This window comes from Pungitius pungitius, chromosome 7 (assembly GCF_949316345.1).
Source record: "Pungitius pungitius chromosome 7, fPunPun2.1, whole genome shotgun sequence".
NCBI classification, from domain to species: Eukaryota; Metazoa; Chordata; class Actinopteri; order Perciformes; family Gasterosteidae; genus Pungitius; species Pungitius pungitius.
The window spans coordinates 7,619,176-7,634,922 of record NC_084906.1 but is presented as its reverse complement, the minus strand read 5'-3'; the positions used below and the strand labels follow the sequence as shown (position 1 = coordinate 7,634,922).

Here is a 15,747-nt window from a genome sequence, read left to right as displayed (position 1 = left end):
TCTAATACCAAATGTTCCCCAAGCTTCCTTAACGGTTTCTCCAGTGATCGACATCAAGTTGGACAAACAGCAGGAGCCCCAGAACACTGAAGGCGGCTGTTCCTGTTAATACTCCAAAAACAAAACATCATTCACACCACCTGCTTGTTATGTTGCTTCTTATTGGTTTAGCTGCAGTTGACTTTGCACGTTGAGAATCTGGCCTCCTCTCCTGACTATTGGTCATCGGTTGGAACTAGCAATATGTGGATTTGGTTCTAAAAGTAGTGAAGTCTACTTTGTTAATGAAACTGCCAAAAAAGTCCTACAACTTGCAAAAAACTAAAACAAGAAAAAAACAGAAAATAAAAACAAAGAAGAATCCCAAGTTACGTATGTAGATACCTTTTTTTAAGTAGGAAAGGAAGTTTCCCCAGTTTCTTTTTTGTATTTTTGTATATTCAGGGAAATCTCTCTGGTAAGGTTTTTTTTTAAATATTCAAACAACTCAGCTCTGTAATTGAGGGCTTTATAAGAACAGATGGTTCAAGACATATTTTTATGGATCCTTCTGTTGTGTGTGTGTGTGTACTGGTAGCTCTGTTCGCTATTAGCGGTTAACCATGCAAAGCATCCAAAACAATAAAAGTGATGACCCAAATGTTTGTCACTGACAACTGGTAGGAATATTACCAGGACAGAACAAGTTTCAGTCTCAAAGTAATAATCATATAGCAACAAATACATATTATCCATGTAAAGATATACCTGAGCATAGAACAAAGTCATTGTGTTAAACATATGCACTGTCCTGTCCCTAGTTAATAAACCTGGGGCTGCTTCCTGAGCTTTAAGTGCATGTGAGTCCCAGTGAACCAGCGGTTAGCTCGTAGCCACACTGCTAACGCCCACCTGCTGATAGCACAGGTACAAGGGTTTGATAAAGTACATCGCTGGTCTCCCACAACAACCGTCCCTCACAACAAGACGGCGGTACGATGGCCTGCTACTTAGCTGCCTCGGCTGTATTCTGTCATGCATAGAAATCTTGATCTTACTTATTGTGTTTGAATCCAGCCACTCTTTTTATTGGCTGGGATGGGAAAGAATGGGTGAGATGCTTCCTGGTACAAAACATACCGCTTCAGAAAGACACGTCACAAACACAACTTCTGGGTGTGTAGTAATAGTCTAATTATAAACAGTTTTACAATCTCCTGACGTGTAAAAAGTTCTTTTAAACTGACTAAAACAGATTTCTCGCTTGTTTATGACCTTGCGTAAGGCCCCATGGTAGTCCACTGGAAGGGGCGGGACTTCACCTCTGAGTCTCCGATTTAGAGAGCCAATCACAGCTCTCCTGCCAATAACCCTTGTGGGATCCATAACTTTGTGTTCTTGACCATTAACAGGAACCGAACTGCAACATCTTGAGTATCTAATGCATGCCTAGTTTTTGAGCATAGGTACACGTTAGAATCTGTAACACCAGTGACTTACTGCACTCTGATAATGATAATGTCGTTTTGTTTATAAGAACTGTCCAACTGGATTTGTACACTTGACTCTTTGTTGTGCGTGTGTGTGTAAATGTGTGCTTTCCTGTGTAGGCAATGCTGTCACACCGTGGGCCACTGCCGAGTTGTTACATTCTCGGCACATTAGGGCACCACGTAGGTCACCTTTGCTATGTCATAGACCCCCCCCCCTTGGTGGCTGTGGTTACTGTAGTTTGTGTCACCGAGGAGCCGGGCCACAAAGAGACTTCTGTAATCAACACACGCTGCTAACATCTGAAACCTGAAGACTAGTCTGCACTTGTAGCCCTTTCTGTTATGAAAGCTTGTTTTTTTAATGTACAGTCACTTAATTGAAGACCTGTGTGGTCCTCTTGTGATGTGCTCCCCCCCCCCGCCCCCCCCCCTCGAGGTGAGGTTTCCTTTGCTGCTTGTGTTTAAACTTACTAGTGATGTTGGCATTATGCAATGTTTTTTTGTTTTTTTGGGAGCCAGGTATCATACCATCCACTGGTGCTCAGTCAGCCAGTGCTGTGAACACTACTTTGATTTTTACTCGGCTCCGAAGTGAAATCTTAATGCACTTTTTGAACACTATGTTTTAGAATTCTAGAGTGACAATGTAAGTCTTCTTATATGAAAAAATAATCTCCAGAACACTTGGAGTGGCGTGTCTTAGAGTAGACGTGAATGTTTCTGGATTGTTCACACGTGTCCGAGAAGGGGAGCACAGGTGAGCCTTTCTAACCCACGTAATGAGCCAAATAATACTACTAAGAGACACAGTTAGATGGAAGGTCAAAGGGAGACATTAGCTGGATAGCCCCCTCCTGCGAGCACTGGCGGGGCAACGACAGGTTGCATTTAAAGTTACAATCCCCCCCGACTGAAAGAGTAAGTAACCTATCCACCCTCCTTATTATCCCCAAACAGGAATGTACTGCTCTCATTACCGAACACACAGCCTTGTAAGCAGAGCACTTTTTAAGAAAGGACTCGATGGGAATTTATTTTTAAATGAGGACAAATGATGAATGAGTTGCTGTAGGCGTTAACTTTGTATTTACTCCCCTTACATATTAAAGTAGAGTCAAGCATTCCCTTGAAATGGACCAACAAATGTCTTGGTATATTGGGAGGGGGCGTTTGGGAGCAAGCACTTAAGGAGGGAGGGGAGTTGGGGGGGTGCAGCGGACCTGATCAGTCCAGAGCTGGCTGTACATTCACGCTGTACAGAGATCTAGCATGTCTCTTTAAATGATTAATAAAGATGTCTTATTACCAAAGTCACGCTCAATTCTTTCAATCCTTTCAACACTGCGGAGGTATCTGTCTTCTATACTTCTACTCGTCCATTTATTGCATTGTTTCACACTGATGGTGTCTTTTTCTTTACCTTGAGAAAACTTTTAAATTGTACTAGAAAGATTACCTATTTGCAAACTTGTAAACATTTACATTGTACGAAGAAAGACAATTGGAATATCCATTTCAAAATCACAACTAGAAAAGCTGTGAGTAGGAATCAGGTTGCAAGCATTGCTTGATTGAATGAAAACAACCCCGGTGAGCAGCAATGGAAACAAGTCACCACAAGAGACATTTCATACAAACTTGATAAAAACAAAATTAACTCAATAATCCATCCATGTAGTGGCACTGTTAGCTGTTAGCCGACACCACCCAAGGGCTGGTTAACTGAGGCAGCTAATGGCAGCTAATGGCAGTATGAAACAGCCAATAAAGGACGCACACACACGATTGGCCATGGCAAAGATGGAGGACACATGTGGAGCATGACAGGTGGTGTCAATGAAGGAGTACTTGAGTTCATCTGTGAGGAATGTGGGGATGAATAAGATCAAACGCAAAGCCACCTGTAATGAAGCAATAATTGTCATTTCTGAGCATTTTGTACATGTTGTAGCGCGCATGGTTTCTCTGGTGACACAACAGCGCCTACCTAGTTTCTATCCATAACTAGTAATATTACAATTGGCCTGGGTCCGGTTAACCTGCTTGGGGTCCCCGGGCCCTAGTTTGAATAAATGAAGTGCTTTAGTTGTGAATGTGGTCAAACATATCTACCATGAATTCAAAATACCATGTCGCTAATCTGCAAATGTCACCATGTCTGTAATCCAACAGTATGATCCTGGATCCGTCTTTGCAAACACACATTAGTACTGTCGGTATTTTACACGTCGTCAAAAAGGAATGTACTATTGTTTTTGTGTAGTTGATAGTACTGTGGAAACTGTGTTGCACCATGTTTGTTGCAAAGAATCCCCACCAGGATTCCTCCCATGTGTGCACAGGACAACCTGCTCCTCGGGACACTTATTCAAATACCTAACTGAGCTTCCATTTTGAGGAGCTAGTACTTAATGGAAGTATTTTTTAGAAGGGAACCTCACTTGCAGATTCATATTTTATAAATCAAACATCTGAATAAACCAGGCTTGTTTGAAACAGTGTTTTTGAATTGTACTGCCAACGCACACAGGGAGTTTTTCCTGTTTGGTTCCACCCTTAAATCCCAGTGATCAACACACACATTGCAAAACTGAAACTGGTGCTGTGGGGATGCCCAGATGTTTGTTTGGTCCTCTGAAGGGTCGCTGCTCTCCCATCACAGCGGAGGCCGGTTCATTTGTGACTTGGATGCATCTTCTCGGGGGGGAGGGAGTTAGCCACTGAGATAACATTCAGCCGTGGGAACACTTCTACGGTACCGACTGCGAAAAACAACACCGCGTCAAACAACACCGCGTCAAACAAGACGCGCCGCTCACAGGCTCCCAGCGGAGACGACTTGTTACGACTAGCCGGCTACCAAACCGGAGTGACAACTAACGGAAGTCTCCTAACAGGCCAACAACAATGACCTCTGAGGCACTGAACGGTGACCTCAGGATGGGCTTCACCTCTCTCTTCATCTCAGAATGCTGTTTGTTTTTGAACCTTTAGCTGCACATAAGGTGACACAAAAGAACAAAATGCTAGTAATGATCCAGTATTTTAATGTCTACCATTGTGGAGAACTTGCCAGATGCTCATTGAATGGTGTTTTTTAATCTCCTTTCACGGCTGAATGAACCTTTTGTGACCCGTCTTTGTTGCGTATCGAGCACACAAAAGTAATATTCACATTGTGCTGCCCAGAAATCTCCTACTGGCTTCATTTCGTTTCAGTGTCTTTAATACCTGACGTGTCATAAATCCTTTACACTGTAAAGTAGAGAATCTTTTTTTTTATCTCCCAAAAGCCACATAAGTAGCATTAATTAGACAAATAAAGACATAAAACACAGTCAGAGGAATTCTCTCAAAAATAATTTTATTAAATACTTTGTCAACTAGCTGTCATAAATAGAAGAACAATATATTATACTCAATGTTCAGCAGAACGCAGAAAGGGAACGTTGTCTGGAGGCCATCTGTCACGAGGGGGGTGTGAGTCCCACTGGGACAGCTGAACCAAATCCCACTACACCAGCTGGGGGAATTAAGCCTAGAATTAATAATGGGGGAGACGGGGCACCTTTGGCCGGGGACAAAACAATGTCTTGACAGGAACACAAATGGATTCTTGGTCCTAACGGTCACCACTTTCCCTCCGCTGATGAGGGTCTCGTAGAGGCGTCACATAATCGCATCATCTTCCATCTGCCTCTTTTTAGGCGGCGTCTTCAGTTGAAAGCCTGCGCCAGGATTTCATTTCCCTTCAAAAACAGAAGACAAACCAATAAAACAATTCGTCCACACTTTCACTAAGTGTCTCCTTGTTATTTCCGCCATTGACCACAAAGTCTCAGCTTACACATTACTGCCGGGAACAATCCTCTCCTGGTGTTGCTTATTCAAACTGAACTTTCTGAAGAAAGCAGGCAGCTTCAGCTTGGTTCTGGCAGACCTGGAGGAAGCACTGAAAAGTAAAAGGTCACCGTGTTAGACCGGACTTCTGCTCCCCAAACAGGGTTCGTCCAAGCTGAGGTGCTAATGAAAAGCCCTGTGAACAAAAGTACGGATTAACACCGACGTGTGAGGGGGAAGTTATGACTGGAATTTATCGGATCTAGGGTCCAATTCTTCAAATTCTTCAACGCTTGTTCTAAAACGATACAATCCTCATTGTCTTGCTACTTTTTTTTCACAGTGTTCCCTCTTAAAGTACTGAAAAACAGCCGTGTTTGTGGGTAAAAAAAACATGTAATGAAAGCCAAAATAATGGAAAACAAGATGGGGTCAAAGGTGGTGACAGTTTCCAGTTGTTATAAATAGATGTGTGTGTGTGTGTGTGTGTGTGTGTGTGAGCTTCTACTTGTCTCAATGTCCATGTTTGTGTTGACACTGTCAAACCCACCATTGTGCCTGCAGCGAGGGCTGCTGTTTAGCCTCCATCGCTTCCTCCTGAGCTCTTAGTTTCCGTCCATCTTCCTCCTCTTCCTCTTCCTCCTCCTGCGCAGCCTCAGGTATCTGCTCCCACAGCTTGCTGTTGACCCACAGGGCTTCCCGCAGGCTGAGGCCGCGCCCTATGCAGGTCACCCGGCGACACAGAGGGCAGCCCACGGTGAGCAGGCCGTCCCTGACCTGCGCCATGGTCTCCAGGCACGGGTCGCAGAAGGTATGTCTGCAGTGGAGCACCCGGGGGATCCTGTCCGTCCGCGAGAAGGCCGCGAGGCAGACGCTGCAGTCGCCGTCCTCACACAGAACCATGGTTGACCGCAAGGCCCTGAGTGAGATGAGTGGGTGGTGCGGATGAGAACCACTCCACTGTGGAGCAACCGATGAGGACGGCTTGTGGGAGTCGATGGTCGCTGCAGGTCCTCGAGTTCCCAGTCAGCTTCTATAGGTTTAAATGGAAAATTGTTTTGCGAATGGTTATCATATGTGATGATACTAAACAAAAACAACTTTTCACAAAGATAATAATGGAAGATTTGGATTTTTAGTTAAATTGAATTAAAAATACATCATACTAATTCTGATTCTAATTTCTACAGAAATCTCCTTGATATGACTTCAATTATATTTAGACCTTGAGAGCACATTCTGAGTTTGGTCAAGACTGTGCTGCTGTAAAGAAAATACTGTTGAGTGAATGTGAGATTGAACACTACAAATGGCTGAACCTGTATCTGCGATTAAACACTACATCTCAATGAAAAAAAATGCTGAAAGTTATTTTTTAAAAGCATGTCAGTAAATCTTACCTACCTTACATGTGAAGCCAGACACTCAGCACTCCTTGAGCCTTATTCAGAGTATTGTCCTTTCTGAGTGAGAAGCAGAGCAGCGCTGCAGTGAATGGGGAGCCGGCTCGTCCTCCTCCTGATGGGAGTGTCTGTTCGTGTTCGTGGGGGCGGAGAAAGAGCCGGAAGCCTCACACAGCACAACAGCTGGGGAAAAGCTAATTGGTGGGGAAGCTCTTTTGTTCAGTGTTTAGTGGGGAGGAGGACAGGTGGGGAAACGGCTGTGGGAAATTGAATGAAACCTTGGAGGTAAACAGTGACGACGCCTTTAAATAAATATCGATTCAAATTAAGTATTAAATAATGGTTTAAAAAATGTAAAAGATGAGGGCTCGTCCGGGATTTGAACCCGGGACCTCTCGCACCCAAAGCGAGAATCATACCCCTAGACCAACGAGCCACGCTTGTGAGAGAGCTATATAGAGTATAAAACCGTCACATAGATCTGGTAGGCAAACCTACGCAAGTCTAAAATCTATACCACCTCATGCAAAGTTTCTCTCAGCATTAACTCCAACGTTTCATACCTGCAATATAACAATATTGTAAGCCTCAGTAGTAAAGTTATATCGCAAAACGCTATTGAAAAGAACACAATTCAAAAGATTTCTTAAAACAAACACATAAAACACGACTGCTAAGAAACGGATATGTAGCGTTAACCCTTGTGCGGATTCGATGTTTCCCATCGCTAACTTTAGCATTTGGTAGTGATCAAAATAAATGGGCTCGTCCGGGATTTGAACCCGGGACCTCTCGCACCCGAAGCGAGAATCATACCCCTAGACCAACGAGCCACGTGTTCATGCAAGAAGATACTATGGGTTTTATTCTGTACGTGCTGTAAGAAACTACTACTACTATTACTACGAATTCATAATTAAAGCATGTCAATCTTCTTGACATTGCGATCGCCGAAACAGCTTTGCTCCAGGAAACGAACATTGTGGAATTAAGCTGAATTTCAGTGAAAATGCCGTACTGTACCTATAAACATATTAATCGTTGTAATATTGGGCGTTTGTTGTATTACACCGGGTTCACGGCAACGGAGTTGAATTTTACATCACCTGGATAAAGTTAAATCAGTTGCCGCGTCCAAAAACCTTTGACGTACAACGTGCTGAGGTCACACATTGGAGGCGGAGTTACCGCCTTACATCGCAAACCAGGAAAACCATTCAATCTAACGACAGCTGTATTTACCGCCAAGCCAGGTGGCGACGTAAACACAATTAGTTAACGTAGGTGTACTGAAACTAGCGGTGGAATCGTAATTATAGTATGACGTATGTTGATATAACGATAGAAACTTCATTTCAAGTCACGCGCTGAGGTGTTGTCGTTATGGATTCCTAATGCTGTCCCTGAGGTTGCTAGGTTAGGTAAAGTAGCATCTCCTCCGGACAAATGGAGCCTTCCTTGGTGTCTTTGCAGAATCCTGACCTAAGGTAACGTGACGTAAACTGTCAATGAACCCAGTGACACACGCTAGCTGGTAACCAGTGATGTTGAGCAATTGCATAGATGGCGACCTCTTGGTTATGTTGTATTTCAACGTGACTAGCCAACATCGTGTTTTTTTAATGGTTGGTATGTGTATTCCAGCTCTGTCCTTTCATCGTGTGAGCCAGAGCTCCAGGAGCTGATGAGACAGATTGAAATCATGATCGACCATCAGAGGAGGGAGTGGGACGCTGAGATACAGGCCATGGACCTCACGCTGAAAAGTAGGGAAGAGGAGCTGTTGACTTCCAGGAATCTCATTGAACGCAGGGACCTGGAGGTGCAGTTGCATTCACGGGTCTTACAGTTCGGGTGTATGTCGTGCACGTACTTTTCATGTGTTTCTAACTCGTGTCATTGTGATAATATCCACTGCGATGGGTCCTGATTGTAGATCGGATTGGTCCGCAAGAATCTAGAAGAAGTCCAGGCGGGTAGACAAGAGTTGGTTAGCAAGTACGAGCAGCAGCTGCAGAAAGTCAGAGAAGAGGTGAGACACAAGAATACAACACGCAGCCTTTCAATTCACTGATGAGTTGATTGTGGTGTACATTTTGTAAAAATTGTTTTAGTTCTTCAACATAATTTGAAAATCTCCAGTGTCAAAGTTGACTTAATGACCCATGAACTAGTTAAATCTAACTACATCTTACTCCACATGTAAGACAAAACGGGTCTGAATTGTCGGCCTAGTACAGTATGTTTGTGTCTCAAGATGTTGATGATTAAAACTGGTTTTACAAACTTGAGAATCCTTCCTTAAAAATGTTTTTTCTGCAGTTAGATAAACTAAAGAGAAGTTATCTCAAGCTTCAGCGGAAACATTTCAAGGAGACGAGTGGCGGTGCAAACATGAAAGAGGCCGACCGCTCAGAGGTCACCCGAATCAATGAAAAGATTGAGGTACCCCAGGCATCCATTCCCTTCATATCCATGTTCTTCCATTACCTGTCATCACAGATTTCCCTGGTTATGTGGAGTGTGTTCATCCTTGTTTCTCCCGTACAGGACGATCGCAAGTGCTCTTTAAAATGGGAACAGCAACGTATCCAGCTCCAAAAACAACTGTCAGCGCTGGAGGCCCAAAATAAGAGTCTGACTGATGAGCTCACACACCTGAAAGTAAAAGCAAATACAAACAAAACATGCTAATTCTGTCAAGTTTACCATTGAAGCCGATGGAGTCACACCACTATGACGTATTCTTTCCTTCTCCAGGCCCAGTGGGCTTTGTGGCAGAAGGAGAGGGAGCACGGGGGCTGCTGTCCAGAGGTGCAGCACGTGCGTACGCAGCTGGAGAAGACTCAGGGCAGCATGCACTCACAGGAGCTCGAACTGGAACGTCTCCGACTGCTCGAGATGTGGCTGGGACAGCACCACAGGGAGCAGCAGGTAAGCACAGCGCTGTCAATGACCAAAAGCATTTATTCATAAGCTAATATTTAATAATGGTGTATTCTCAAACACGCCAGTCTTCCAGGACCAGAGGTTGGACAGCTGTTGGTACAGACTTTACTGCACTAACAACTTATTACAGACACTTGGTGGACTCAAAATCAACAGAACACTAAATGAAAGCAGGTTGTCTGCTAAGACAGTTGCCTAAAATCTGTTATGATTCCCCAAAATCCAGGTGGCCGTCAATCACTTGGAGTCATTTTATTTGCATTATTGAATCATTAATTCCAGGATTTGTTTGATGGTTTTCCCCGTCAGAGTTTATGATCCGTGTAAGACTCCTTGTAGTCAACTAACTAGAAGAATATCCAACACAAAAGCTAACGTCGGCCTGCAGTCTAGTAGGAAGAAATCTAACTATCAGCTGATAATCCACTGCTGTCCCACAGGTCCCTTCAGAGGAAAGAGAGGAACTCCACGGCACGCTTTACTGCGAGGGTTCTTCCGTGCAGAGAGCCACTCTGGAACACCAAAGGTTCAGCAAGGAAGCTGCAGAACTCCGACAAGTACTACAAGTGAAAGATCAAGTGGTTCGGTAGGTAAATAATGCGTTTTCAGGGTGCAGAACAGCAACAGCACACAAGGGGGCAGTGTATTCTTAAACTGCAGCCACAGTAGTTGCAGCACGACAGTTTGAATGCTTGTGTACTGTAGGACAAGAGTTGTCACACCAGTCGATAAAGAACCCTTCTCATTTCCTCAGCTCTCTGGAGGACTGCCTGGCGGCTCAGGGCTGTGCGGGTGTGGAAGCCCTCAGTCAAGATCTGGAGAAGACTGCAACCCGGCTCCGCTGCTCAGAAGCGCGTGAGGCTCATCTCAAGGCCCAGCTGGCGTGTCTCACCGACAGGTGAACGCCGGCCTTTTTAACCCTCCTGCTATGTTCGTTTCTTAGGTACAGCAATGATGTTCCCGGGTCAATTTGACCCGGGGCATGTTAAATCTTCCAAATGTTGTCAAAAACCAAAAAAACCTATGAAATATAGTTTTTACCTCATCATCAACACCTTAACTAACAATTCAATCAGTTTTTAATGGAATGAAATTATTTGCTCCTCCATAATTCATAGTTAAATCAGTATAACTCACTCGTTTTAATGAAAAATAGTCTGCTCAGACATTATTTTAGGTACATTTGAAAAACCTAGACATAATTTGCATTAGTCTACCATAACATGTATTTTTTGCTATATTTTATTATTTTTTTGAAGAAAAAAAAATGTCATGGGGTGATGTAGATAAATAGAGATGAGACACCTATGCTGTTTCAGGGTCATATTGACCCGCTTACTCAAAATCAAGCCAAATGAGTAAATAAGAATTTCTATTGAAAGTAAACTTCATTCATAGTGTTAAGAAACAGACATTTACAAAAATGAACAAGAGATGAGCAAAATTAACGAGGTGTGTGTATGCGCGTGTATGCGTGGGTGTGTGTGTGTGTGTGTGTCTACACAGCACATGAGTGACATGTCGTCACGGTGTGCTTTGTGCAAATAAATTTTGCACATGTCACACATGTTGTGCTTGTCTTGTTGTCATATCGCCCTGCCTGTCTCTGCATCCCACAGGCTGGCTACCGATTCATCTTTTGACCTATAGACCCCAGCAAGGACGAGAAGCCCCAAATATGCATGAAAATGCATTTCGTCCAGCTCCTTCCAATCCTCCCCCAAAACACGTCTCCCTTCTAGATTAGTCATCTTGAGAATTACTTTTTGTAATGACTTTGGGAGGACCAGCTCAAAAGCTGACTTGATGTCTATGACACGAGTCACTGCCATCCTGGTGGGGCCTGGCACAGTCTTTATAATATTTTTGGCAGTCAGTCTCAGCTGACTTGCGTTAGGTGAGGATGACCACTGTATTTCCCGATTTTTTGAAAGGAATGTTTCGCTTGGAACAGATATTATACTTTCCTCATCCGATGTTTTAGAATCCGAATTTCATCTCAAGATGGTCTTCATCTTCGGACACATCCTCCTCTATTTAGCTGTTGCGATCAAAGATGAGCTCCAGAGCCTCCAGGGCCGTCATTCTTTTTTTGCTCATAGTTTTTTACTGAGCTGCTGAGTTGTAGGCATGCTCTTCAGAGTGTAATGTTTGTAAGATTCCACAGCAACCCTTTTGTATGTGGCCGGGGTTTTCCCACCAAAATAGTATATTTATTTCTTGTACAGGTGGGGGCCGTTAGAAAGAGAGTGCATCTGAGACGCACGTCTGGTTCACGTGGGGGGGTGGGCACATAAGTGCAGGACAGAGATCGGATCCAATAACAAACACTTGATTTCTTTGTTTGAAGTTTGAAATGTGGACAACTTTATATGTGGGGCTGTGTGTGTGTGTGTGTGTGTGTGTGTGTGTGTGTGTGTGTGTGTGTGTGTGTGTGTGTGTGTGTGTGTGTGTGTGTGTGTGTGTGTGTGTGTGTGTGTGTGTGTGTGTGTGTGTGTGTGTGTGTGTGTGTGTGTGTGTGTGTGTGTGTGTGTGTGTGTGTGTGTGGTGTTAGAGAGAGAAATGTGGTGAAGAGTGAATAAGAAAGACAGTCTCACATTTTCAAAGAAAGATATGGTCTAAACTTGACACTTCTGACCCCCTATAGCCTCCACGTTCACTGCCGGGTCAAATTGACCCGAACATCATCTCTGTAATATAAACCTGCATGGGGGGGTTTCAAATGCATGATATTTTTTTTTATTTATTTTTTTACGTTGGTTACACTAATTAAGCCAAGCAGAAGAAGTTTCATACAAAAAAAGTACTTTCAAATATTTTTCCTAGATTTTTAAATTTTGAAACGGGTCAATTTGACCCGCAACATGACAGGAGGGTTAAGGCGTCCGAATCATATGCGCTCGACACCTCTGTAATTTGCGATATCAACATGGTCTGTCTTTTCACGTTCTTGTTGATTCGCTCAGACTGGAGAAGGAGAGCCGACGAAGTGGCGAGGCGCGACGCGATTCCTCTGTCGCTGAAACCAAAAAGGTCTAAAACCCGCCTGTGACTTGCGCATATTGTTTCGTGTAAAGCATCCCTGATCGACGCCCGCTTTGCCCCCTTCTCTCGATTCCTCACACAGCTAATAGAAGAGCTGCACAGGGCCAGGCAGACCCACAGCGGTGAGGTGGGGGGAATGAGGAAGGAGGTGTCGAAGCTGACCGCTGAGCTGCACCAAAGCAACAGCGACCTCGCCGCGCTGAAGGGCTCCTCGGCCAGCATCCAGCAGCGTCTTCGCGGCGAGGCGGAGCGAGCACAGCGGACGGCGGCTGAGCTCAAGGTGAGCAGAATAAAGTGGCGTAGCGCCGTGACGTTGTACGGACACGCTGTAGGTGTTTGCTTTATGCAGACGTACAGGTAGAAAGAGCCCTGGGGACTTCTCCCCAAGATGGAGGCCCTCTATTATGCATCTGCAAAGAGCTTCATTCCAATAAAATTTGATTGCCCAACTTTTTCAGATCTCTCAGGCACAGCTGGAGGCTGAGAACGAGCACCTGAAGGGTCTGCTGCAGTCCCAGTCCCCAAAGGTTAGTCAGCTGTGACTATAGTCTCAATATGAACATTCTTTCCTGAGTTTATTTAATCTTACCCCTTTTTTGACTCTCTGCCCTTTTAACTCCCTCCTCAGAGAGGAGATTCCTCGCATGCGTCCCCGAGGCAGAGCTATGTGCTGCCTCTGATCAGCCTGGAACAAGAGAACAGGCAGCTGAGGGAGGCGATGGCAGAGATGCAAGCCCGATACGAGCGAGCCCTTCTCAGCCGCACCGCGAGGGACCAACCCCGGCCTGCTTGTAGCGATGAAGCTACCCGACATGGCAAACAAAGGGACGCCATGCAGAAAGAGTCCGTAGACAACGCCCTGTCTTCTCCCTCTCCAGCGGTGAGGCTCGTCACAGATAATAATCCACAGTTGCTGAGGAGGTTAAGCGCCCTACAGCTGTGTGTTTGTCTCCCGTCTCAGGAGTCGATGTCCGGCTCACCTGCGGACGACATGGTCTGCGATTTCCTGGATAGAGAAAGCGTCCTGGCCGAGGAGGTGGTCCAGACACTGGACCACCACATCCAGGCTATGAGGGTCAACAGCAACAAGATAGAGTGCAAGTATCGGCCAAGTGGCTCGGGGCCGCAGTCCGCTCTGACTTCAGCCAAGAATAGTTAGTGGCAGAAGAAGGTGGAATAAAAAAGAAGAAAACGGGCCTTCAACAGCAGTGTGAAAGACGTTTAACTTTAGACAGACAATTGTAACTCCAAACTGTACAGGAGCTTTGGCCTGCGCTGTGGCCTCATGAAACCTGGCCCGCCATCCAGCTTATCCAAAGACTAATCAATTAATCAAACTCTTTGCATCACCGCATGTGTCATTCTGCTGATACTAGCATTCTGTCCCTGTCCTGTGCAACAAGATGTAACAAAAACAAAAATTTGTTTAAAAAGCTCCAATTGTGGCTTTTGGGCCTTTTTTGACAGTGTAAAAACTGAGACTGAAAATGGGAGTAGAGATAATTGGCCAAAGGTCCCACTGCTTGAATCAGGCTACGAAGCTTGGCATTTCTGATCATCAAAGGAGTGAATTCATTTTCTCATCATTTAGCTCTGGTCAGCTTGCAGAAAGGACAAAACGAACCGTAAAAGAAACTCAACAGCACTTTTGACTTTTCATTTGACTTCAGCCAGGTTTCAGGATGCCGCATCTGACAAACTTTAACTGTGAAGATGGTGAACGCAGGGGCTCTTGTGCCAGAGACATGTTGTTACATTCCATCCGAGCCTGGACAACATCTGGCCGCTGACCGTTCTTCTTGTGAATTGTGTTAGAGTTCCTGGACTTTTTTTTTGAGCTTACATCAAGATTTTGTCAGGAGGCTGTGTTTTTGCACACCTGTCAGTCGAGGCTGGATTTTATTATCAAACCACAGAAGAAAAGTTTCTGAGCTTTGCTTTTAATCGATTGAAATTGCCTTTCCACAGCTGGTGGCTGTATTCTATTGCCGTGGAGGGTCCTTTGCGCTTTTTACTCATAGCACATTCCAATTCATCTTGTTGCCTGGAACATTGATGCAACTTTACATTTGAAGAATAAAATGTGTCCATGAGACAAACAAGCTGTCGCCTGTCTTCACTGGGAAAATCCCACATATGTACATTTCTGTCCCGACAGCACGGGGGGTGAGGAGGAACTTTAGGCCGTAGCTCTCCTCATTTCCCCAGTTACTTGTTTTTCAAGTCCCCCCACCTAACAGCTCCAGCACCGCCCGCCCTGCAGAGGCCTCCTGGCCAGTCAAGTGCAGGAATGCATGCACCATGCCAATGCTGTCATGAACCTTCCCTTGCGGCCCACTTTGTCCTCATCATTAGAAAAGCTGATGGAATGTTAATATCAACCATGTGGGGCGCTCAACCTCCTAAACGCTGAAAAGCTGCAGGGGGAATCATTCTATTTTACTGCTTCCCTAACGAACCGATAGAATGGATATAAAGTGGTGGGGGAAACATTTAAAGACATATGTGTTCTTCATTCTTTTGCTGCCCGAGGTTTACGACATCGTTCTGCTCAGCTGTCTGCGGGTCTCCAGTGAGTGACTTCTCACTTCGGTATTTGGTTGCCTGTGTTGCTAGCGCTTTAAACCCCAACAAACAACACTGAGGAATTTGGCAAGGCAGGCATTCCTCTGGCTCTCCGTGGAGGGAGGTGAAGATTCTTCCAGGGGGCCTAGTGAAAGGGAGGAGGAGTAATTCAGGTCCAGGGAGAGTTTGAACTGCGTTATTTACATAGTGATGTACAGGAAAAATTTGCTCAAAGCTACAAGACGATGGAGCAGTTGCTAAATAGAATATTTTAGTGAGTGGAATTGCAAGCGTGCTTTTAAAAGGGCATTCCTGTGATTTCTTACTGCTTACCTGTGAACTTGAAGGACTTGCAGGAGACCTAATATATGAAAGGAAATCATTCAAATGTAAAGCGGCAGAGGCTTCTATATTCTGATCGCTTAAACTAGTTAATGCTACATTTCACATACGGTCGAGCTGACCTGTGTTTT

General features: G+C 44.7%; 3 protein-coding genes and 1 non-coding gene across 6 annotated transcripts in view; 2 read left to right on the top strand and 2 right to left on the bottom strand.

Annotated features, from left to right (window-relative positions):
* The window catches only part of rab6ba (RAB6B, member RAS oncogene family a), a 40,850-nt gene extending 38,068 nt beyond the window's left edge, over nucleotides 1-2,782 (top strand). For both annotated transcript variants that reach the window (XM_037469931.2, XM_037469930.2), the window contains exon 8: nucleotides 45-2,782. In XM_037469931.2, the coding sequence (XP_037325828.2) occupies nucleotides 45-109 (65 nt within the window). In that variant the 3' untranslated portion in view covers nucleotides 110-2,782. The remainder of the gene's footprint in view (nucleotides 1-44) is intronic.
* A 1,892-nt stretch (nucleotides 2,783-4,674) lies between these two features.
* Nucleotides 4,675-6,850, bottom strand: im:7152348 (uncharacterized protein LOC559250 homolog). Of its 2 annotated transcripts, none has more exons than XM_037469809.2 (4): nucleotides 6,722-6,850; nucleotides 5,863-6,345; nucleotides 5,320-5,424; nucleotides 4,675-5,221 (listed from the first exon to the last, which is right to left on the bottom strand). In XM_037469809.2, the coding sequence occupies exons 2-4, from the start codon at nucleotides 6,213-6,215 to the stop codon at nucleotides 5,176-5,178; spliced, it is 504 nt and encodes a 167-aa protein (XP_037325706.1). In that variant the 5' UTR covers nucleotides 6,216-6,345; nucleotides 6,722-6,850; the 3' UTR covers nucleotides 4,675-5,175. The 2 variants fall into 2 exon arrangements, with proteins under 2 accessions (XP_037325706.1, XP_037325705.1); XM_037469808.2 differs by having other exon boundaries at nucleotides 6,717-6,849.
* Nucleotides 6,851-7,476: 626 nt separating this feature from the next.
* Nucleotides 7,477-7,548, bottom strand: trnap-cgg (transfer RNA proline (anticodon CGG)). The gene has a single exon. It is a non-coding gene; the product is annotated as a tRNA-Pro (tRNA).
* A 330-nt stretch (nucleotides 7,549-7,878) lies between these two features.
* On the top strand, nucleotides 7,879-14,813 carry cep63 (centrosomal protein 63). Its single transcript, XM_037470646.2, has 13 exons — nucleotides 7,879-8,202; nucleotides 8,360-8,537; nucleotides 8,652-8,747; nucleotides 9,038-9,160; nucleotides 9,266-9,379; nucleotides 9,476-9,649; nucleotides 10,105-10,250; nucleotides 10,419-10,562; nucleotides 12,631-12,697; nucleotides 12,792-12,989; nucleotides 13,168-13,236; nucleotides 13,338-13,589; nucleotides 13,671-14,813. Exons 1-13 carry the CDS (start codon nucleotides 8,162-8,164, stop codon nucleotides 13,866-13,868), a joined length of 1,800 nt encoding a protein of 599 aa, XP_037326543.2. The 5' UTR covers nucleotides 7,879-8,161; the 3' UTR covers nucleotides 13,869-14,813.
* Nucleotides 14,814-15,747: the final 934 nt, after the last annotated feature.